Raw genomic sequence first — 24,855 nt, 5'->3', positions numbered from 1 at the left:
TACTATCAATGTGATGCTACACCTAACTTAGTGCTTGAGACCCAAGATATATTCACTAAATAATGTTGCAGTGAATGCTACAACAATGAGCTAACTCCAGCCCCAGTTATAGGGCTAGTTGCTGTGTGATATCAACAAAGTCACTTGATCTCTCAGCTTCTTAATACACCTACCTTGAGGTTAATTCAAGAACAGAATAATACATATAGAGGAACTTAAGGGGTCATGAAGATGTAAAGGGTGGAAAATTAAAAAGCTGCCTCCATGTGACAGCTACATCATTGTATTTTTTTTTTTTTTTTTTGTACTGGAGATCAAACTTGGGTCCTTGCACTTGTGAGGCAGGCAGCAGAACCATTAAGCTAAATCCCTGGCCCCTACTTAATTGTATTTTTGATATTTAAGAGGCAGTATCAAATTTTCTCCTGGCACTTTTCTACTCAATAATGTAATTTCTCCAAGCTGTAAGTATATGTGTTTTCCCCATAAGGCTAAAAAGCTCTTTTAACTTTAAATGAAAAACCAAAATTGGGCCTTTTTATTGAGCTACATCACCTATCTGTCTATCTATCTGTGATCTTGCTAAGTCACTAAATTGCCCAGGCTACATTTGAACTTGTGATCCACTTGCCTCAGCCTCCTAAAGTGCTAGGATTACAGGCATGTGCCACTACATGTTGCCACACATCTCATTTTATAAGCTCTTGTGTAAAGCAGGATGTATCCCTCCCATATCAACTCATAAGTGTGTATGATGAATACAAAGTGATCCCTCTGGCTGAAAAATGGTGACAGTCAAGCTCATCAGAGCAGCAAACTCTGGCTCATCAGAGCAGAAAAGGTGCACAGTGAAAACATAAAAATAAAACTAAAAAGGTTGTATGGTAATGAAAGGAATGAAAAAAAAATATTTAAAATAGAAGAGAATACAGGCAAAGGTTAAGAGAGAGAAGACGCACGAAGTTCTTCCCATACAGAAAAAAGCAAATTTCTGGAGGAAGAGTACTCAGTTCTCTGGAAGAATGAAGAGCCCTATACTTGAAGGTAGGTACAAGAACATGAACTGCTTTCAGGGACCTGAAAGTGTTTGTACCTTTGGCTGATCTGGTAGGTAACCACTTTCCCTGACAAGAGTTCTCAACAAGAGAAATACCAGAAAACTTAGGAGAAATTGCTGTACTATCTTTTAGTTCAAATTCACTGAGAAGGAAATGATAAGAAGAATGAGGTTTGTATCTAAAATTTATAAAACAATACCATTGTAAAAGTTCAGAAAAAGGCTGTTGTATGACTGTTGTAAGTTGAATTATGTTCCCCAAAACTCATATGTTGAAGTCTTAACCTCTAGTAACTCAGAATGTGACCTTATTTGGAAGTAGGATTGTTATAAATGTAATTAGCTAAGGTTATACTGGAATACAGTGAGGCCCTAATTCAATATGACTGGTTCCTTTCTAAAAAGGGAAAATTTGGAGACAGATACAAAGGGAGAAAGTCATGTGAAGATGAAAGCAGAAATTTAGGTGAATATTACCTAAGCCAAAGAATGTCAAAGATTGCTAGCAAACCTCCAGAAGCTAGCAAGGAAACATGGAACAAATTCTAACAGTCCTCAGGAGAGCAATTTGCTGACAGCCTAATCTTGGACCACAGCTTGTAGAACAATGAAACTATTGTTTAAGACACCTAATTTGTCGCACTTTGTTATGGTAGCCCTAGGAAATTAATATGACCTCAACACCTGACAGATTAACTAGCAAGAGGACTTAAAAAAAAAAAAAACCCAAAAAACAAACCACCACCACCACCACCAACAAAACCAACCAAAACAAAACAAAACAAAAACCAACAAAACAAAACAAAAAACAAAACAAACTCCAGCAACTACAGAAAGTTCTAATGACACAGGGGGGAAAAAAGAACTACCTTGCACATGGTTCCCAAAAAGTAAAAAAGTGAATTTTATAAAACAGAGCTTTTATGTTGATTCTGAACCAAATTCTAGAATGAATTATTTTTTTCTAGAATGAGTTATTAATAGAATATTTATGATTACTTAGGAAAAAGCGCTGATTGAAATCATGTCAAAATAACCATAAAATCTTTTGTAATGCAGGTAATGATCTGAATTGATAATCTTAAATTAAAAAGATTAGTGGGGATTTATAAATATGGGCCAGATGAGTTTTATTAGGAAGACCCAAACCAGCATAGACCAGTAACTTTTTTTGGAGAGGCTGGTATTATTTTGCTATAAGCCTTTGTCCTCAATTCTGGCTTTTTCAATATTTTTAAAGCAATAAATCACACAAAAATAATGATCAACTCTATGGATGACAAGAGGCTTGCAAAAACAGTTAATACAGTGCTAGAAAGAAATGGGATCCAAAAGTATGGAACACTCCACATCTAAAAAACATCCCAGCACATGGTACAGCACATGGTAGTCCAATAACGACCCTCAAGGCCAGTATTTTAACAATAGTGAAGAACCTGTGAAGAAGAGACAGGGATTTCAGATGATGTTAATCTCGGCCTGGAGAACGCTGTGATGGGGCTATCCCCATGGAATCTTAGGCTGCATGAACAACTAGAGTTCTGGGACTGACTCTGTGAACAGTCCAGAGTGGTGAGGATGGCAAATGGATTACATCATTTGAATTGAAGAGAGAGTTAACTAAAGTTCTTAGAAATATGAGAATAATTTTTAAATACAAAGATCTAAGATATTGAAAATTATACTTAGTTTCCAACTTTGGAGGACAGAGCTAGAGTCAATATGCAAAAGTTATATAGTGATAGATTTTTAGGTCAAAGGAGAAAGAACTTTCTAACAAATAGAGATGCTTACATATGCAAAGGATTACTGTAAGGGAGAAATGAGTTTCCCATTACTAAGCAGAACCAAGTTTAAGGGAATTAAGAATTATTATAAAGGTGGAAACAAGAGGAAGAGTGCAAGATTCTGTAACTCCATTGTGAAGGAGGAGGACTTTATCATCGAGCTACCTAGTCTGGAATTTCCTCTAAGAGTGCATCTTTGATAAACTTCCAGAGATCAAAGTGGACCACCTTTTGAAGCATAAAATAGCCACTATTTAGTCTTTCTTTATATCCTCACACCAGCAGCCACAGTACGACCCAGAGGAAAAAAAGAGAAACCTAAGTATCATTCTATCTACTTTCTAAACTAGTTCGGAAAACAGGAGTTAAAACAATAGGTTTCGGAAGCATAGCTTTGGGTATGTTACCACTTTTTCTTAGCTGTTTACATTTCTTTTTTTTTTTTTTTTTGGTTTTTTGAGACAGGGTTTTACTATGTAGCTGAGACTGATCTGGAAGTCACTATGTAGTCTAGAACTCACAGTGATCCTCCAGTCTCAACCTCCCAAGTGCTGGGATTAGTTGTGCGCTACCACGCCTGGCTTAGCTGTTTATATTTCTGTGATCACATATTGTGGTCTGGATTTTAAATATCCCCAAAGCCTGAGTCAAGTATTGAAAGCTTGGTCACTAGTGTGGGTTGCTATTGGGAAATGGTGGAAACTTGGGGAGGTAAGCCTAGTGGAAGGAAGAGAGAGGTCATGGAGGGGTGTGCCTTTAAAGGGGACATTGGACTCTGGCCCCTTCCACTTTTCTCTTTGCTTTTTGGCTGCCATGAGGTGCAGTTTCCTACACCACATACTTCCCACCATTATTTTTCTGCCTCATCTCAGGCCTAAAGGTAAAAAGGCTGAGACCAAGGATTAAAACCTCTGAATCCATAAACTAGTAAGTCTTTCCTCTTTATGTAAGTTATTCCCCTCAGGTGTTTTGTCATGGTAATGGAAAGCTAACACATCAGTCTTCCTACCCTGTGAACCTGGAGAATCACGGAGTGCTCTCAGGGCTGATGTACCATTTAAACACACTCCTTTCATTCCTTACTCCTCCCAAACTCATCAATATGCAAGACATCAGCAGCGACTTTATTTATTGTCCCATCTGGCTAAAATCTTCTGCCATTATGCTAGTAATCTGATCATTCATTTAGAGAAGGGTAATTAAGAACAATATGAATCATAATTAGTTGATTTAAAAATATTCACTATCTAGAAAAATATTTTGCTTTTAAGGTTATCAGTGCTCATTTATAAAATCAATCTTACTAACCTCCTCGAGCAAAGCTATTGGATGGGTTTACATCCAAATGTCCTGGCACTACCTGCTTAAGCACAGTGGACATTCTTGAAGTCCTCCTTTCAGTCCCTAAAGTCAGCCAAAAAGAAGAACAAAAACCATGTTGTTTGGGTTAACATTACTCAAATGACAAAAAAGTTATCTTCACGTGTAGCACGTCTAATTGCTGCCAAACATTGTACTTTTTAAGTACCAAAGCTTTATTAGAGATAACAAGGTAATGTTATTATTTCATCAGAGATAACACACATTTGCAAGATTACAGAGTTAGGTTTGGCAAGTGCAATCAGAGAATTAATGATAAATGAAGCAAGGCATGCATGGTGTTACATTACAAGAAAAGCCACTCTCTGCTTATGTTGAGCTAATTCAAATAGCTGATTAAGCCAAAGAGACCAACTTCTCAAGTCACATGCTCCTGTGTCTAAAACATTAGGGTTACCTCTACATGAACCCTTTGGGGTTCCATCACATGATGACTGAAACAGAATATTAGTATAATCTTAATGGCTTCATCCAAATCTAGAGAAAACAAACTGTACTGCAAAATTATAAAAGACTACAGAAATTTTGAGAATTTCAAACTTGTACAAGATGATTTTAACAATTATACATTTAATAAACAGATGTTCAACTTATACATTCAACTTCATAATATTTTACAGTTTACATAAGACAACTTCTGGAGAAAAAAAGGGTGACTTTATGTTCCCTACCTCCTCTTTTCTTACTATTTTAAAAAGGAAATAATTACATTTCTAAATATTTACCAGACATTGATAATGGTGCTGATTTCTAAATAAGGTAAGACTTCTAAGGGGGATATGCAAACAACTAAGGAGACCAATCCAGGGTTGGGTCAGGCCTTTTGGAACAGTTGTCAGAAAGGAAAGCATTACTGAATCTTACCTGGAGACAGAGCAAGTGCTGGCCTGACAGTAAGGGTGTTGTTGCTTCTGAGTTTCTGATGGACAGAAACTGCATTCAGTAAGGCTTGCAAGTACTTTTCTTGTTCTATGCTACTGGAAGATTCTAAAGAGGAGGTAGGAGCTATAAAGGAAAAGATACTGAATGAAAGAACTTGTCTTTGTTAAAAAACAAGCTTCTATATATATTTGTTAATACTTTATTCAATCTCATGTTACCACACCCAAACAGAGAAGCCAGTCCCACTTAAAGTCCCAAATCAATTAAGTGAATAATTCTAACATGCTGGCTTTACCACACCTACTTAATTGCTTCATCATTCTCCCAGAAGATCCCAGAGGTCTAGAAAACTAGCCCTGGTTAACCTTCCAAGCACAGGTATGGCTTCTCTTTATAGAAGAAACTCGACATGAAGGTTCACAATGTCTCTTTGGTGATCTCTCCCCCAACAATCTGCCCATGCTACCAGGAGCAGAGAACAGAGTGGATTCCCCTGGTATCCCAGAATGGGTGGAGGTGAGACTTTCCCGATACCAGAAACTTTCTTCCACTGTGTCACATTAGGCCTAATGGGGAACATGAGCTTATGGAGGTTTGTTGAGGGAAGAGTAGAGGAAAAGTAGAGTAAGATAGGGAAAAGGTAGGGCCAGGGATTTAGCTCAGTGGTACCGTGACTGCCTTGCAAGTGTGAGGTCCTGAGTTCAATCCCTGGTACAAAAAAAAAAAGTGACAGGGAAAATATAGAGAAGATTACTACTAAATTCCCTAGTAATCTTTTTTTTTTTTTTTGAGACAGGGTCTCTCTATGTAGTTCAGACTGGCCTTCAATTCACTATGTAACCTAGGCTGGCCTGAAACTCCACGGTCTTGCCTTAGCCTCCCGAGTGCTGGGATTACAGGTGTGCACCACCATTCCTGGCTTCCCTAGTATTCCTAAAAGAGGGGAAAAAATGCACAGAATAGAAACAATTCTGAGAGCAAATTGGAGTTGGTGGGGATATGAACCTGGTTTGTGTGCAGCTAAAGAGAATCAATGAAATTGGGTCAGGCACTTTAAAGAGGCATGGGGGTAGACTCACATCTCTTATCACATGGGACAGAATCCCAACTTGCCTCTGAGGCTGTTAAACGTATCTGGATGCTTCCCAGAAAGGAAAAGATTAGTACAATCTAGTTTTCATCTGTGGATACGCCAATTTGCTGGAGTAAAATACCTAAATACTTTATCATACTAATATCTACTGAAATTAAAGTGTAGAATAGATGTATTAAGATGTCAAATTCAAGGTGGAACCCTAAACTGACAAATGTGGTTCTTGTTAAAACATGTTTTATGTTGAAAAGGCTTGATGAAAGGACACAGTTGGCATTTCCACCTTTTACATTTTATTTTTTAGGAAGATATTTTAAAAGACAAAGTCTCACGATGTTGCACAGGCTACCCACAAATTTCTGGGATGAAGCAATCCTCTGGCTTCAGTATCCCAAGTAGCAAGGACTATGGGTATGTGCCACCATGCCCACCTTACTTCTAGGAATACTCAAGTGAAAGTCATAATTGTGCTGTAGAGATGCTTACCTGCCTGAGGGGAGTTCTGAGATTTGAAAAGACCAACAACTCCTTTCCCATGGAATCCTCCAGATCGAAGGAGCAGAGTACCACTTCTTGAGCTCTTCCAACATACAACAGGCAAGCGATTGTGTCGATAGCAGCGGGCTACTCTTGGTAAACTACTGTCCTGTACAGCTTGAGGTATCACTAAAAGGCCAGGATAGCTTCATTGACATGGAAGGAAGAAAAGGAGTGATTGAGGGAGAAGGGTAAAGAAATGGGGAGAGAAGTGAGGAGGGGGAGAGAAATAAAAAAGGGGGGGTAGGAAGGTAGGAGGGGAGACAGAAAATAAGGGTATGAATAGCATAACATCACAGTAATTTCCTAAGACTCAGAAGCACATTGGTTGAGGGATAAGAAATATATTTTAAACATAGAACTTCATTGCAACTCCTTAGTTTTTCAGGAGTTAAAAGAAAAGGTGAAAATAGTTAACTCATCCACTGTTGTGCATTGTTTTTTGCAATGAGTCCCTCTGAGTTATGACTAATTTTTGCTGAATAACTAAAGCGTAGAAAATAAACATATTTCATTGAGTTATTTAAAAGGCTTCTGTAGAACTGCTTCTTTTGCCTTAGACACTACTTTTCATCAACTTAAAGATTGTAAGATTAGTGGATTCATGTCAACTTTATGAAAATGGTAAGTCAAATTGCCAACGACTCATAGATCACTGAAATGACAACAGAGAACAAAGCACACCCATATCAGACCACAGGAGATGGTGAAAGGTTAAAAATTAAAACCAAATGACTTGGTAGAAGAACAAAATGTTCAAATGTGAAAATGAGTCTCACTATTCTATTAATACTACATTTTGATGTTTAATTTTTCAAAAGATGATCATAAAATTATGGGATATAATGCTGGGAAAATAAAAAATGCAAGTTTTATAGATGTGTACACATCAGTGACATTAACTATATTCACAATGTTGAACAGCCATCACTAGCATCCGTTTTCAGAACTTCTAAATCCTTTATCTTGACATAAACCAGTGCTGAGAGGAGGGAGACGACCAAGCTGTGGACATAATTATTTATGAATCCTGGAAACAGAGTTCCATTTAGGATCCTTTATTTCTTTTCTTTTTCTTTCTTTCTTTTTTAAACTGGTTGTCAAATTGTGACTGTCTTTATAGGATCCTTTATTTCTAATACCATATTATTATTTCTTTCCCCCCAACTTGCTTCTAGACACAGCGATATTATATGTTAGACAAGGCTCCAGGAGCTGCTGTTTCAATTATCAGGGAAAGAACCCGTGCACTCCTCCACTCCCTGCCTCTTGGATGGGGCAGTCTTCTCCTCTCACTGCATGAATATCACAGGCCGCACTCTGCGACACCCCAGATCTTAGGCTTCCCCGCTGCCACATGTGGGACTATCATCTGGATGACCCCTGGTGCTGAGGCAAATGGTGCTGAAGATCAGCAGAGGCTGTTCTTGGTACAGTCTCACTGAGTAATGAGAGACACCAACTACCCTGCCACCACCCTACCCTACTGCCCACTGCCCGTAGAACCTTCAGCTCTAGCTCCAGAGTAAGCCCCAAGAGGTAGACTTTTCTTTAGAAGCTACTGTGGAAATCTGAATTGAAGAGTAACTCATATACAAATGCTCATGGCCAGGGAGTTACTCAGTGGTGATGCACCTGCCTCACAAAGATGAGGTTCTGAGTTTGATCCCTGGTACCAAGAAAAAAACCTACCAAAAACCAAAAAAACAAAAAACAAAAAACAAAAAAACCCCACAAATGCTCAAAACATAAACTATATTAGGAAAAGGATAATGGTATCAGCACTTAAGAAGATTTCTTATGTTTTTCTCCCAATTACTATTTTCCCTTTTCTTTAGAGATTATCACTCCTGGGCTGGGATTTAGCTCAGTGGTTCTGGTGCCTGCTTTGTAAGTGCAAGGACCCAAGTTCGATCCCCAGTACCAAAAAAATAAAAAAGTAGAGATTATCAGTACTGAATGCTAACAATACAGATAGATTTTCCTTATTTTTGAATTCTAGATAAAGAAACCAACAGAATTTATTCTTTTTTGTCTGGCTTTTGTTCAACATTTCTGAGATCTAGCCATGTTACTGTATATAGCTGTAGTTTGTTCACCTTAATGACTGCATAGTATACCACTATGTGATTATAATACCATTTATTTATCCTTCTGTGGTTGATTCTGAATAGTTTCTAGCTTTTGCTTACTAAGAATACTGTTGCAGCTGGGGATTTAGCTCAGTGGTTCCACTGCCTGCCTTGCAAGCGCAAGGACCTGAGTTTGATCCCTGGTACCAAAAAAATAAAATAAAATAAAAGAATACTGTTGCAGGAACTAGGAGTGTAGCTCTACTGTACAGTTTATGCTTAGCATATGTGAGATCCAGGGTTCAGTCCCTAGCACCACCAAACAAACAACAACTAGTAATATCAGGAACAATAATGTTGTTATGAACATTGCTGAAGATATCTTTTGGGAGCAGTATGTATATCTGCTGGAAATTCTATTCCACCTAAAGAGTAGAATTTTCAGGCAATATGTCATGAATATGTTCAGCAGATGTGTAAATGTTTAGTAGATGCTGCCAGACAACTTCCTGAAGTTGTTCACCAAATTCATAGCCCCATTTGCAATTAATGAGTCTACTTGCTCTACATCCTCACTAGCACTATGCATTGTTAGTCTTAAATGTCGGCCATTTTGACAGGTATACAATAGTCTCACTGGGATTTTAATTTCTGTCCATTTGAAGACTAACAAATTGAACATGTTTTCAGATATTTTCCCCACCAAAATATCCTTTTTTGTCTATTCAAGTCTCTTGCCAGTTTTTATTGTCTTTTTAGTCTTCTTGATATCTTTTTTTTCCATTTAAAAGTTAATGATATCTTCTGATGTATTTAATTTTTTTTATTGTCTTGCTTTGTAGTACAGGTTGGCCTTGAACTATGTAGCCCAGGTTGACCTCAAACTTGCAGTGATCCTCCTGCCTCAGCCTATCCAATGCTGGGATTACAGCTGTGTGTCATCATGGCTGGCTTCTGATCTTAATTTATCTAATTTTTTACTTTATGGACAATGCTTTTCCTGTCCACCTCCCCCGCCAAACCCAAAACACAAACCTTCCCTACTTCAATACATGGCATTCTTTGTCTTTTAGAAGCTTTATTGATTTTATCATTTACATAGTGATCTAAAGATCAACAGGAATTGATTTTTATGTGTTACAAGCTAGAGTCAAGATTAATCACTCCATGTATCTCCAGCACTGTTTACTGAAAACAGTAACTTCTATTCAGGATTTCCTTTTGTGCTGTACTAGTTGGTCTGTCTATCCTTGTGCTAAATGCATAGTATTTTAATCACTAACTTTATAAAAAGTCTTGATATACTGTAGTATTTATTATTTGTAAGGTATTCTGACTACTTTTGTCCTTTTGCATTTATATATGTCAGAATAATTTTTTAATTTCTGTAAAGATTTTGGTGGGATTTCAACTGAGCACTGAATCTGAAGATCAATTTCAGGAGAAGCTACAGTTATTAGAATGTTGAGTATTCTAATCTAAGAACATGAAACAGCTATTTATTTAGACATTTAATGATCTTAAATATTATTTTGAGTATTCATATAGAGCTCTTACATATCGTTTTGGGGGGTACCAGGGATCGAACTTGGCCCTTGTGCTTGCAAGGCAGGCAGCAGAACCACTGAGCCAAATCCCTGGCCCTGGATTTATTGTTTTGTATTTAATATTTCTTAGTGCTGTATAGTTTCAGTGGAACGTAAACAGCATCACTTTTAAAAATTTGATTTTTCTTTCAGGGATTTAGCTCAGTGGTTCCACCACCTGCCTTGCAAGTGCAAGGTCCCAAGTTCAATCCCTGGTATCCATCCCCCAAAAAAAGAGAATTAAAAATTTGATTTTTTAATGGGAAGAAAGGAGCTAAAGGTGTAGGGAAGGTGGGATGGGTAGGGGAAGAGTAAAAAGGGAAAAGAAAAAAATGTGAGAGAATGAAAAGATGAAAGTAAAGTGTTTGTAGATGGGGAGGGGAGGAGGGGGTGAAGGGAGGGCAGGGGTAAGGGGAAAAAATGAGAATCAAGACTTGCCATGTAGAGGTACATGATCCCAACAATGAATGTAACTGTACTGTATCCCTAAAATGTACCAATAAAGTCAATTAAAGCTGAAAAAAAAATTGATTTTTTTTAATGGTTTGGTTTTTGAATACATGTGACTATGTACCAAATTTACTTTTTAAGATTTTCTACATGTATGTGGAGCCCGCTGGCATTTGACATTGGAAAAGTAACTTCTTCTACCATTGAGGCATTGACACAGTCTATGACTCTATTTGGCTTTTCTGAGATGAGGGTCTCAGCTATGCAGATGAGATTGACCTGGAGCTCTCTGTAATCCAGGCTGAGCTCACTGTGTAATCCAGGCTGGGTTTATGAGATTACTGGTGTTGACCTGGAGCTCACTGTAATCCAGACTAGTTTTATGGGATTACGGGCGTGCACCACCACGCCCAGCTCAAGGACTTTGGTAAGTTTGACCTTTGATCTCCTCCCTAATATTGCTTGATGTTTCCTGTTGGCTTGCCTTTAAAAGGAGCTGTTTCTGTGTAATAAATCGGACCTCTTGTCTCCACACTATTGAGTGTGCTGTCCTTTCTCAATCCTCACTCCCCAACTCAGGTACGTTCGTGTTGTGATGGCCAGACCGCCACACATGTACATTCAGGTCATTTGTGAATAATGACAGTTTTATTTTCAACCTCTATCTCTTTTATTTTTGTAGCCCCACCCTTTTTGTAGTACTCAGGAATAAACAAAGGACCTTGTGCATACCAGGCAAGTGATCTACCAGAGCTATGCCCCCAGCAATTTGTTTTATTTAATTTTGAGATGGAGTCTGGTTAAATTTTCCAGGTTGGCTCTGAATTTGCAATCCTCCTGCCTCAACTCCCGAGTAATTGTGATTACAGGCCTGTGACATCATGCCTGTTTTTTTTTCTAGCCCTTTTGTGCTGTGTAGGACTTCAAGTACAACACTGAATAGAAGTGGTATGATAGTAGGGCTGGGTATTTAACTGAGTGGCACTGCACTTGCCTTGCAATTCAATCCCCAATACAGAAAAAAAAAAAAAGTGGGGATAGTGGGCATTCCTGTTTTGTTCTGTCTCAGTGAAAAATCTTTCATTATGCAATTTGAACATTAAGTAGTTTTAATGCAAGGTTTTACAGGAATTGAACTCAGGACCTTGAGCCTGCCAGGCAGGTACAGAGCCTCTGAGCTAAATCTCTGGCCCTTACTGCAAGATTTTTAAAACAGATACGAGATTAGGAGCTATCCCTTTCTTTCTAATTTTGATATAAATTCTTTTTTTTTTTTTGGTACTGAACTCAAGACCTTGTACTGATTTCTTTCCCCTCTCTCCATCCCTCCCTCTCTTTTTCCTTCCTTCTCTTCCTTCTTGTGGTTTTTAGGGATCAAACCAGGACTTTGTGAATGCCAGGGAAGAATTCTACTACTGAGACACATCTCCATGCTACCTTTCAAATATGTTCTGTATTTCTGTAATAAATTCTACTTGGTCTTAATTAATTCCTGTTATGAAATAAAGCTTTTGTAATCTTTCTGTATTACTAGTAATTTAAACATTTTAAATCTATTTTGATTTATATTTGATTTATATATATATTGGTGACAACAACTTCTGGTAGAGAAGATATAACAAGAAAGCCAGGTATGGCGAGACATGCCTATAGTCCTAGTACTCAGAAGACTGAGGCAGAAGGATCACTCGAGGCCAGGAGTTTGGGCCAAACTCAGCAGTTTTTTGTTTTTTGTTTTTTTTCTTACTAGGGATTGAACTCAGGTCCTTGCACTTGCAAGGCAGGCCATGGAACCCCTGAGCTAAATCCCCAGCCCCATCTTTTTATATCCTTGAAAGTAGCAAAAAGCTTAAAACACACCCACCCACCCTAATACCTTCTTTTAATTAGGACATTTAGCCAATGTACAATTAATATAATTATTATTTTACTTGCCTTTAAATCTACATATTGCTACTTATAATATATTTACCCTTTGTATTTTATGTCCCTCTTTCTTCTGAATTTATTATTCTACTTCTTTCTAAGAGTTGACATATATTATTGTACAGCACCATAAACAATTTTTTTTTTGTTTTTTGAGACAGGGTCTCACTATGTAGTTGAGACTGAATTGGAACTCACTATGTAGCCCAGGCTGGTCTTGAACTCAGGTGATCCTCCTGCCTCAGCCTCCCGAGTGCTGGGATTACAGGTGTGCGCCACCACACCCGGCTTACCATAAACAAATTATAACAAGTGTTGTAAGTCATCTACGAAGATTTTACTGACTGAGAAAGAGATTTTACTAACTGAAAAATAAATGTCAGTTTTCTGAAAGTCATAATTTGATAGCTAGCTTCCTAAACTGGACCACATTCCCTAATAACACCACTTATACTTATCTACAAAGATTTAGTGAGAACAGAAAATCCCTGAAAAATTACTACATGTTCAGAGTCCCAACTTTTCAATACTTCATGGAAAATATGCATTGGTCCACAATCTCAAACTATATTCCCAACTTATTTCTCAAGTTTCATACCAGTATTTATAAACAAATTGTCACTGAAAATGACATATGTATAGGTCTTTAGGAACAATAGGTATGAAACTAATAGTAACATTAAGATAACTTTCTAAAATATGAACAAAGCTTTCAATTTATGAAGTGCTTTTGAAGCTATTTAATTAAAGCAGGAATTTATAAATGCAAAGAAAAAAACTTATCTGGAAGTGAAAATAACCAAAACTTAGGAAGGTTTAGAAAATCTGTATTTACATACACTAAAGAATGAAATAGAGGCCGGGCATGGTGGTACACACCTGTAATCCCAGCACTTGGGAGGCTGAGGCAGGAGGATCACTGTGAGTTCAAGACCAGCCTGGGCTACAGAGTGAGTTCCAGGTCAGTCTCAACTACATAGTGAGACCCTGTCTCAAAAAAACGAAACAGAACAAAACAAAAGAATGAAATAGAGCTTACTTTATTTGAAAAACAGCAAGAAGTGACAAGAACAGAACAAAGAAAATGTATTCATTTATATTCTTTACATAAGATTCTGGATAAATATTCTAATTAGGCAGCATAAGAAGCCCTGCCTATACCTGGGCCAGCCAATTATGGCCTGTAGGTCAAAGCCCAACTTGCCTATACCTTTTCTTACTGCCTAAGGCTGCTTTTGTGGCAGAGCTAAGCAGATGCAATAGAGACTCTATAGCACACAAATTGGACATATTTACTATATGGTTCTACACAGAAAAGGTATACAGAAAAGATTCTATACAGAAAAGGTAATGGATCCCCAGCATCTCTCCCATCTGCTTGGGAAATCCTATTCTTCAAGTTAACATCATGCACACTAGAAAAGCAGTAAACTACCAAGAAAAAAGACAAAGGAAGTTCATTAAGGGGACAAGCACTTTTGTTTCTTACCTTCTCACCTAATATATTTTACAGTGATATAACTAGTGTCTTCAGAATGCCAATGAGATGCTTGCTTCAGCCACACAAAAAGTAACTCTTAAATATACACATCTCTGGGGATCTTACTCCTCTTTTCTGGCATTTGTATCTCTCCCTGGGCTAAGGATATAAACAGCCCATTAAAAACAAATGGAAGAAAAGGTCTCTTTTGTGGGCCCATTGAAACTTACCTTCGGCAAAGAGAATACATCCTGTTGGAGGCAGTGATTCGGAAATACTCTGGTTTTGAACGGGATGAGGTGCCACTTATGGTTCCCAAACCCAACCGCTGATAGTCTCTGAAACAAGCTTTTTCCACCAACTGTTCCATTGTAGATTTCTCTGAGGCCTTCAGGGTACTTGTGGGGAGTTCACTATCATCTGAAACTGTAATGATGGCAACTGCTTTTACAGAAATAGCTCAAAGTAAAGGATTAAATTTTCTTTGGAAGAGAATGTCTACTTTAGGGTGACAGGTATTATATGTATCACAAACTAAGTGGTAACTATGAGTAATCATAAAACAGCAGTGGACAGTCAGGTCATAAAATATCAGTAACTCAATTAAAAATGTCAGGAATAACACCATTTAAATAATTCATTAGTATAATTTTGAATTTGTTACCCATATTTTTATGTGCCAATTGGCTTGCTTATTAATGTCCCAATGCAGTGATTTCAATATAAGACTACAAAAACACTCAAACATTGTCAGAAGCCTATTTGTCAGTAAAATTTACTTTGTTTTATTTTTTTGGTACAGGGGGTTGAACTTAGTGTCTTTACACTGAGCTATATCCCCAATCCTTTTTAAAGGTTGAGACAGCACCTTTGCTAATTTGCTAAATGGTGAGGCTGGGCCCAAACTTATGATCTTTCTGCCTCAATCTTCCAGTGCTGGGATTACATGTGTATACCATCACACTCAGCTAAAATTTATCTTTAGTATGATCACAATATAAATTTATCATCTAGTTTTTAGCTTACTCTCAGAGTATACATTTTTATTAGAAAATTTATAGATTAACAAGAAGCTCATTAGAGGGAAAAAGCCCTTTTAAAAAAGATGATCTGAAACAGTTATACTCTTTTTCCTAGAAATATTTTTGTTTGAAGATGTGGTTTATATGGAAAACCTCCTCACGGTTTTGCAATCACAGGTTACATATTCCTTTAGCTTTTAGATGTGGAAAAATTTACTCAATAATCAAATATTTTAGGGAGGACTTTTTTAAAAGGACATTCCTAATTAGTACTGCATGTTCTAACAAAAAAAATCCCATGTTAAAAATCATCCTAATTTACTTTTATTGTTAATAAGACAGAAGTCAAATTTAACTTTTAAAGTTTTTGGAAATGTACTCAAAGTACTAATGTACAAGGTAAAAATAGGGCTCTCTTCTATTAAAGTTAAAAAGAAAAAAAATCAACAGATTATCTCTACAGATATCTTTCTATTTCAATTTGTGAGCTTCACAATGTAACATAACCAGGTATCAGTTTTATGTTGGCCTTCTATTTGTAGAGGTACAAAGAACAGAACATTATATAATTTGGTCTTTCATAGTTTTTCTCTTTTTTTTTTGTTTTATTTTTTGGTATCAGGGATAGAACTTGGGCCCTTGTGCTTGCAGGATAGGCTGTGGAACCACTGAGTCAAACCTCCTGCCCTCTTTCATAGTTTTTTTGAGATAGGGTCTTGCTATGTTTTCCAGGCTAGCTTTGAACTGTGGAGCTGAAGAGCTCCTTGTGCTTCAGCGTCCCAAGTGGCTGGGACTGTAAGTGCATGTCAATGGGTCCAGTTATAGAATGGTTTTAGTCCGTGAAATCCTAAAAACTTCAAAAACTAGTCAGTACAAATGGATAGCATTCATTTTATAGCTTTATATGACTGTGAGGAGGCCAGGGTTCCAACAAATGGTAGCTTCAGTAATGGAATGGTGGGTCTTTTCATTGCCATCAGAGTTGAGTTTGTACTGTATGTACTTCTTCTCACACAGGGTATGCATACATAAACACAAAACTGCATCGGTTCTTTATACTGGTGAATTGAAATGGAGACCTTTAGCCTGTGCCCTCACTGAAGATGAAGTTTCTTTTAAAATAGTGTTTTTGTTACAGCTAGTAGTTGTTGTATAATCATTAGTAACTAAAACTAAGATCATGACAAAGAAAAGGATGTAAGTACATTGTACCTCACATTACATATATCACATTCTCTGTAGTGTTCCATAGCATACTAGTTAGTGATAGGGAAAACTTTAATAGCGAAAACCTAGGAAATGTCACAGTGTAAGATAACTTCTGCCCTTTGCTCTGTTTAGTTCAGAATTAACCGGCACTAGAGGCGTCTAGTCTGCCTAAAAAGTTTTGTAAATGAAAAGAACCACAGTGAGCTTTGTTAACCAAACACACTCCCTTTCCCTTGGCTAGAACAGATAAATCTTAAAGGTAACTTCCCCTAATAAAGAATGAAATTCAACTGCCTGCCACCATGTTTTGGGTATCAGCAATGTGAACTGTGAAAATGCAATGTAACCAACTTAATAAGATCAAGGCTGTAAAACCCTATTAAAGAAGGAGTTGTAACCCAATGGGGGAGTCGACACTGCCATTAGGTGTCATTGATCCCCATTGATGGGAGTATGGGAGTAAACTTTTTAATTTTACTTCCATTCTGCTGCCTCTGTGTATCACTTGCCAATTCCTTCCATAACATTAGATAACAGGTTAAGCACAGGAAAAAAAAAATTCATTCAATAAGGCATTTTGTTAATTGGTTTTCTTCCTTGTATTTTCCCAACTGAGAAGTATCTCAGCTGCCTAAATTCTATTGTCTTAAATAGCAGGTGTCTTTTTCTTATTTAAGAATTCTTTCATCTTAGGCTCCCCATTTTAAGAGGCCGCAGAATGTTCTTACCAGAAATCCCAAACTTCAACTTTAAATAGTCAATGTCCTTATTCCCTTACTTTTAATGTTACAATAAGGTACATGGACTACCCTATAATTAAATTTCCTGTGCAGTGGAATTTCTTTCTTTCTCCCTTAAATAAGACCTACCTAGAAAAACTTTCCAAATACTGTTATCTGTTTACCCTTTTCTTTTTAAAGTTTTGAATATTTTACAGCAATGACAAAATCCATGATAACTTGGAGTCCAGCATTCCTCATCAATCACTCATTGTAACTTGTAGTAAAATAAATAAGGATAAGAAGCAGAGATCACTAATAATAAAGACCCACAAAAAATTGGCCAACGTGAATTTAAGACTTTTATCTAAACAATAAAGTAGTAGAAAAATAATTTTTTTCTAGTCATGAGAAGCTGGTAAACATTTCCAAATTTCTAGTGAGATCCTGGGTTTTGGGCATCAATGTTTAAGTACTTTAGGTAGTGCTGGGCGTCATGACACATGCCTGTAGTCTCAGCATTTGGGGAGTTGAGGCAGGAGGACCTCTGTGAGTTTGAGGTCAGCCTGGACTACACATGGCAAGGCCTGTTCTCAACAAAATAAAACAACTTCCCCCCAAACTGCAAACAACAATAACAACAATGGGTTTTAAATGCAGCTATGTCTTATTTTATTTTTACTCATATAAGAATAAAATCGATTCATGAGAAGTTAATTCTCACATACCAGATATGTCATCGTCTTCATTCCATCCAGGACGATTTACTCTCTCTTCTACAATTGTTCCTGTCCTCCTCTTCAATAAATATTGTCGCCCAATTGTCATTTTCCCTGCCCTTTTGGCACCTTTCACGATTGTTTTTGAGAAGGTACTACAAGTTATAAAACCAAAGAGAAATATCAATTTAATATGAAGGTATCACTTACATTTTTGAGACCTACACAGCTCCATTTTTTGTTTCCATTTCCACAAGTCATAAGTATAGCTTATACCAGTGATGGCGAACATTTTAGAGCTTTCAATGATAGAAACAGCCTGCTGTGCACGTGGGCCATGGTTCACCACCACTGGTATAGAACGTGATACTGTGCAAACTTTCTTCAGATCACTTAAAAAAAAATTTTTTTTTGCAGTACCGGGGATCAAACTCAGGAAAGGTCCTGTTTTTGAGGCAGGCGCAGTGCCACTGAGCTAAATCCCCGGCACCTTAGGTCACTTTTTTGTGGCAGCAGACTAATTTCTACAAAACACCAATGTCACCAGGATACTGTTTTAAACATGAAATATAACAAAATAAAGTGAAACATAAGCTACATATAACCCAAATCTAAACTCCTTGGTTTAGTGTCTTGGTCAAGCACACCCCAGAGCCCATTACAGGTATTAGTGCCACTGTCTCCTCAACAGTCCTCACAAATCATGTTTCAGAAGTCTTCCCAAAATGGAAAGCTAGACTTCTCCCTTTTCTACTGATTCAAACTCTCTTTGGAGTCAACAATGACAGTTGGGAACATTTTGATTTATTTCTTAAACATTTTAAGCATGTATGTCTGGAGTCCTGCCTTGAATTAGCAATAAATTTTCTAAGGTATAGAAAAAGAATATTCTCCCTTCTGAGAGAATAAATAAAACACAAATGAGTATTTTTAGCTTAAATTTAATGGGAAACTACAATGTAAATTACTTGGACCCAAAAGTATATTATTTATTCAGGTAGTTTTTCTCAAAGATAGAAAATCTAGGTATACAGTGTTTTTATCCAGAGAATTAAACAAAGAAGCTGCTTTTCTGATTAATCTCACAGAAGCGAAGATTTGGAATAAAAATTGTTTTTTGATATTTTCTTCTCTAACACAAAGAATTCTTTTTGTGTATTTTTGGTCATCTGTAGTACAAACCTGAATGACATAGAATACATTTTAGATATGTTAGGAATTATAAAATATAGATATTTCCTAAATTAAATCTACTGTAAATCACTTCATATATAATTTAAACTGAGTATAGTTTTGAAAAAATTTCCAAGCTAGAGCTATAACCTTTCTTTTCATATACTCAAGGTAATTCTAAATATTTTTAAATTGCTCTCTTTCCACACAGCTGATGTACAATAGGCTTGGTACTGATATTTCTTTTTCTTTTTCTGGTATTGGGGATAGAACTCAGGACTTTGTGCTTACATGACAGGCACAGTGCCACTGAGCTAAATCTCTGGCCCTGATACTTCTAAACTAATATAAATACTTACATTTCTAATAGTTTCTAAACCTAAAACACTATACCAAGTTTTGTATCTTCCATGGAGGCTGGAATAAGAAACATCACAGGATTCTTTGTGAGCCTAAAGCACTAAGATGTTTTTCTCACTCATAAATCCCAAGGAAGCTGTTCATGCATCAGAAAATCATAGCTTGATATCCATGGTCCCTTCACTCACCAGGTAATATAAGTTTCTAGCTGTGCAACTGGAAAATGAAGTACTCAAATCCCCTATAACCACCAATCTACTCCAACTTCAGGCAAAAAGTCAGCAAACTATTTCTGATGTATAATTTGTATTGGCAGATGTTCACATTCTAGGTGATTAATGGTGTATGAATTAAAATGGTCATACTTATATTTTATCATAGATGGAAAAGAATTTAAAAGAACTGTTATTTTGTAATAACTGAAATGTAAGAGTTTCAACATAAATTCCTAGAAACTTTCATCAGAATAAGAATTCACATGACAACTAAATACAATGCTTGATTATGGATCAGGGAAAAAACAAGTAAGTACAATCATCAATAAAATTTGAATGGATTCTGGGTTAGATAAAAGTTTTACATCATTTCCTTGTTTTTATTACTGTACTATGACAACATGAAATAATGTCTTTGTTTTTAGAAAATGTGTATTGATAAAAAAGGATAAAGAGGCATTTTTTATTTAACCCAAATGGTTCAGAAATTATAAACACACATGAGAGAGAGAGTCAGAGAGAGAGAGAGAGAGAGGAGAGCGTGAGAATAAATAATAAAACAAATGACCAAAGTAGAGACTGCTGGTTAATGTGGATAAAGTATACACAGGAATTATTTGAGTAGGGTAAATTCTTTTGGCAGGGTGTACCGGGATTCGAATTTGGGACCTTGAGTTTGCAAGGCAGGCAGTGGAATGACTGAGGTAAATCCCAGGCCCAAGTGTAAATTTTTTACATTTAAAATTATTCAAAATAAAAAGATAAAAAAGAAAAGAAAATAAAGACTTCTATTTCAGGAACATAGCCAAACTGTACACTTGGCCAAAAGCTGAGGGACTGCTCAAAGGCAAGTAGAAAGAGATTAGAGTTATGATTTTTTTTTTTTTGGTACTTGGGATCGCACTTGTGAGGCAGGCAGTGGAACCACTGAGCTAAATCCCTCACCCAGAAAGAGATCAGAGTTAGAAAGAGATTAATGAGGAAAACAAAAAGAATTTCACATTCTAAAAATGCATCATTAGCAATGGACATGATAGTCAAAGCTTTTTATAGCTTTCAGATTTTGAAGCTTATTACACATATCAATGTCACTGTTCTTATGTTGTTGCCCCAGTGGTCTTGACAGAATGACACAAAAGGAGCAATCATTCACACCTTGACACAAAAGCTAAGTCACTTCCTCTGACAATCAATTACAGGAGGGCTGAAATTAAGAAACTGGGTCTTCTTACCGAAAGGAAGTATTCTTTTCTTTCTGTTTAGGTAAAATTATTTGTGGGGTGGTTTGTCCAGTAGCAAAAGCGAAGGTGCTGAAAATGGACTGAGGATAACGGAACTTCATTAGCTGTTTCTTAAAGATCTCTACTACTTCTGGACTGACTTCCTCATCAAATGCTACTTTAATCAACTAGAAACAAAAGAGATTAATTACATCAGAAGCACTAAGAATTTCCAGATAACTTTCCCCCAAATTATTAAAAACAACAACAACAACAACAAAAAAACTCAGAAAAAATTTATAATACTAAATGGAAAGATTTTGGAGAATGTAGGAACTTTGGATAACACAATACAATTAAACATTTTAAAGTAAAAAAGCGAGGCTCTAAAAAGTTTACTTGCCATATATGGTTAGTTGGCAAGAAACAATCACAATCTTGAAGTTGAGCTTCTTTTCTATGATAACTATCTTTGCTATGATGGGATTGGGAATTAAAATGTAGTAGCTGATGTGGCAAGCATGCCCTTTCCATTTCTCAATTGTTGGTTGTAGACCAGGAATTTGGACTAAAAAAGTCACTTCTTAGCCTGGGAGACAAAAATTCTAGGAAGAAAAACTATCAGGTTAACTAGAATCCTAACCAGTACAGACAGACAATATTTGAATGTAGAGTTCTTTGGCATTTAGATCAGTGGAGAAATCCCTAAGCAGCCAATATTTTCACATGATGTGTGAAGGTATGAAGTTTACAGAGCACCAACCTCACATTTAATAAAATTAGCATAGGAGTCTAGGGAGGGCTCCTTGTCTAGAAATAATGAGGCAAGAATTGGAAACCTTAGAAATCTGAGAAGTCAGAGACAAGGCATGAAGAATAGGAAAAGCAACATATTATAGTCTGAACTAAGAAAAGGTTGCTTCTTTCAGAGTCGGGCATCAGTAATTTTATAAGTTCTGATTGTTCACAGCTCTCTGGAAAAATCCCTCAATTTATCAAGAGCTACTCAATTAGTACCAAAGGACATTAGTCCTTGCTGTACTTCTTAAGAGTTTTATCTCTTTCACAGAAGAGCCATACAGCATTTCTTTCTGAGACTAAGAGAGCTGTTTTTTTTTGTTTGTTTGTTTTAAAATCTAAAGTTTTTATTCTGCAGGAACTGAAGTTTAACTTGGTAGAAAGCAAGTACCACTATATGTCCGAGTTTCTAAATACTGACAGACAATCCACTGGTACTCTGCGTTGGTTAAGGAGTTCATGAAGTGAAGGATTAAATCCAAAACTATTTATGAGTTCACTCAGCTCACTCAGTTCACTCCCAGACATTCTGATCTTCATCTTCTAACTTCTGACTCCATGACCAAGGAAAGTAGTCACAAAATCATTAGATTTGCAGAAAACTTTTTAATACTAGGAGAGGGCCTTCCTTTCTTAATACAGGTTGATCATATCTAAAATCCAACAAATACTTTGAAATCCAAAACTTCAGTGCTCAAAAGTTATGGATTTTGGAGGGATTTGGATTTTACATTTTTTAATTAGGGATACACAATTGGTAAGTCTATGGAAATATTCTAAAATCTGAAAAACTTCTAATCTGAAATTCTTCTGGTTCCAAGCATTTCAGACAAGTGATCCTCAAACTATACCTGAAAAGATGCTGATGTAATCTGCAATCCTTCTTGCATGTTCTGTTGTAGTTGGTTCTGAATTGTGATCTTTTTCTCCTTGGTAATGGAGGCGATGGGGAAGCTCCGCACAATTGTCTGTTCACCAACTGCAGAAGGACAGGACACAGCAACAGCACTTTATAACTGATATCTACACTCTGATGAAGAAATGTATCTGCAGAGAAAATGCCAAGATTCCAGAATCCCACTAATTAATTTTATTGCATGGCAATTCACTCCTGAGAGATAATCTTTTCCCAGAATGAGAGGAACTGTCACAACCTTTCTGCCTTTATTCTATCTCACGAACTTACACGCTACACAAGATCACCTGCCTTAAGGCAATCTTACCTTAAGGGTAAGCTTTATACAGACAAAAAAGTATCCTCAAATACTGAAAATATATCCAAGATATTTAATGTAAAGATAAAGCAAAAGAGAACAGGCTTCTAAAGTTTGTTTCTGTGGAGAGATAGATCCTTTGCAAAAGACAAGGGTATCAAGAAATGGAGGGAGAGGGTGGGAAAGGGAGAACAGACAAAAGAATTAAGATATTTTATGTACATATACAAACTCCCCTGATGAATGTAATCATTATGTACTGCAACATGTACTAATAAAAACAAAACTTAAAAAAGAAAGTTTGCTTACGTAGTAAAAAATAGCTGCACTGTGTACGTAAGCCTTCAAAAGACAGGACTAGACTTAAGCTCAAGATTTTTAGGAATGTAAATATTAAAGCAAAGTGGAAAAATATCAACTACCTGAGGATATAAAGATAAGAGTCCAGAAAAGAAGTAGCACATACAGCCTCCCTGGAACAGCATCCAGTTTACCACAGGAGGAGAGTCACCTGCAGAATTCAGTGTGTGATTAGCTCCTAGGTTTTAGGGAACAGAGTTTCAAGACATTGAATATTTCAGAAAAGGAGATGATCTCCATATGCTAGATGAATAGAAAATGATTTCCAGATGAAGTGGGAGGGAAGGTGAGCTTTGAAGACAGGGTAGGATTTGAATTCACAGAAGGGAAGAAGGAGGGCATTTCAGGCAGTGGAACAGGTAATGTACCAAAAGCAGCAATGAATAAAACCTCATATCCAGTAAGCCAGAGGGGGTAAGATTTGAAGTAGATTTACCCAATATGTTTATCCACTTATTATCATCACAGGTTCTCATTTCCTTAACCTGAAAAATCCTATCTTCCTATATAAAGCTCATACCCAGAGGCTTAACAAAGTCAAGATGACAGAGGATTTAAGTTCTAGGATGTTTTAGGCAACTTATGCTTATATAACACATGTAAGACTATCAGATTTCTATGTATTATATTAAAGGAGAGATTTTAAATTAGAAATTTTAAAAAAGTAAAAATTTTATATGACAAAAAGATTTTTTGTAAAATGTGATGCAAACTCAAAATATGAAAGGAAAAAAAATCAAGAGAGCAATATGAATTTTTATACTAAGCCTGGATTTTTCTTTAAAAAAATAAATTATAACAATTGAAATGACCACACAATTATCTCTTGTTTATAGGTCCAAAATGTGTATTTTCCATTAATCTAACAAAAGTCCTACAAGTCCTAAAAAAACCCCATATATATTGAAGATCGGGTGCTCAAAAGGTTTTGGATTTGGGAGCATTGTGGATTTAGGGTTTTCGATTAAGGCGGCTCAAGCAGTAAAGCATATGCAAATCTTTCAAAATGTAAAAATTCTAAAATCTGGTCCCAAACATTTTAGATAAGGGATACTCAATCTGTACTGTATATTTAGTTTCTTTTAAATACAACTGTAATTTTAAATACAAATATAATTTATGTATAAGCAATATACCAAGGGGACCAAGCAGTTTTCTTCCATTTTTCATTTATCAAAAATGAGCACAACTATTCCTATGAATTCATCTTTACTAAAATTTATGAGTTTTTGCTTACTGTATGGTAAGCAATCTTTTACAACCAATATACTAAAACCATGTTGAGCCTATCCAATTTAGGAATAACATAACTGTTAAGATTTAAAGAAGGGGAAATTTCAAAGATAAATGAGGAATGAATATATCTCATAATATTGGATAAATCAGATATGTTATTATATAGGTTGCATTGTATCCTTCCAAATTCATATGTAAACACATTAACCCCAACGTCTTTTAGAAAGTGGTGATCAAGGTTAAGATTTAAAAGTTCATACATTTTTTAGGGCTGGGGATTTAGCTCAGCAGTTCAGTGGCCTGCCTTGCAAGCGCAAGGACCTGAGTTTGATCCCTGGTACCAAAAAAAAAAAAAAAAAA

The 24,855-nt window shown here is 36.4% G+C and overlaps 1 protein-coding gene across 7 annotated transcripts in view; it reads right to left on the bottom strand.

Annotated features, from left to right (window-relative positions):
• Sbf2 (SET binding factor 2) overlaps positions 1-24,855 on the bottom strand; it is a 350,526-nt gene that overhangs the window by 52,690 nt on the left and 272,981 nt on the right. For 6 of the 7 annotated variants that reach the window (XR_778567.3, XR_004517428.1, XM_010615281.1 and 3 more), the window contains 7 exons: positions 22,537-22,664; positions 20,900-21,075; positions 17,929-18,074; positions 14,481-14,676; positions 6,686-6,882; positions 5,089-5,229; positions 4,153-4,248 (listed from right to left, as the gene is read on the bottom strand). Coding sequence is in view for 5 of the 7 variants with exons in the window: in XM_010615281.1 (XP_010613583.1) it covers positions 4,153-4,248; positions 5,089-5,229; positions 6,686-6,882; positions 14,481-14,676; positions 17,929-18,074; positions 20,900-21,075; positions 22,537-22,664 (1,080 nt within the window). In the remaining 2 variants the exon portion in view is untranslated. The remainder of the gene's footprint in view (positions 1-4,152; positions 4,249-5,088; positions 5,230-6,685; positions 6,883-14,480; positions 14,677-17,928; positions 18,075-20,899; positions 21,076-22,536; positions 22,665-24,855) is intronic. The other variant, XM_010615279.2, reaches the window with a different exon arrangement.

The sequence above is a fragment of the Fukomys damarensis genome, unplaced genomic scaffold, assembly GCF_012274545.1.
Source record: "Fukomys damarensis isolate Sample0158 unplaced genomic scaffold, DMR_v1.0_HiC HiC_scaffold_16, whole genome shotgun sequence".
Taxonomy (NCBI): Eukaryota; Metazoa; Chordata; class Mammalia; order Rodentia; family Bathyergidae; genus Fukomys; species Fukomys damarensis.
Note: the sequence above shows the minus strand (reverse complement) of the source record. Positions and strands in the feature narration are given on the sequence as shown.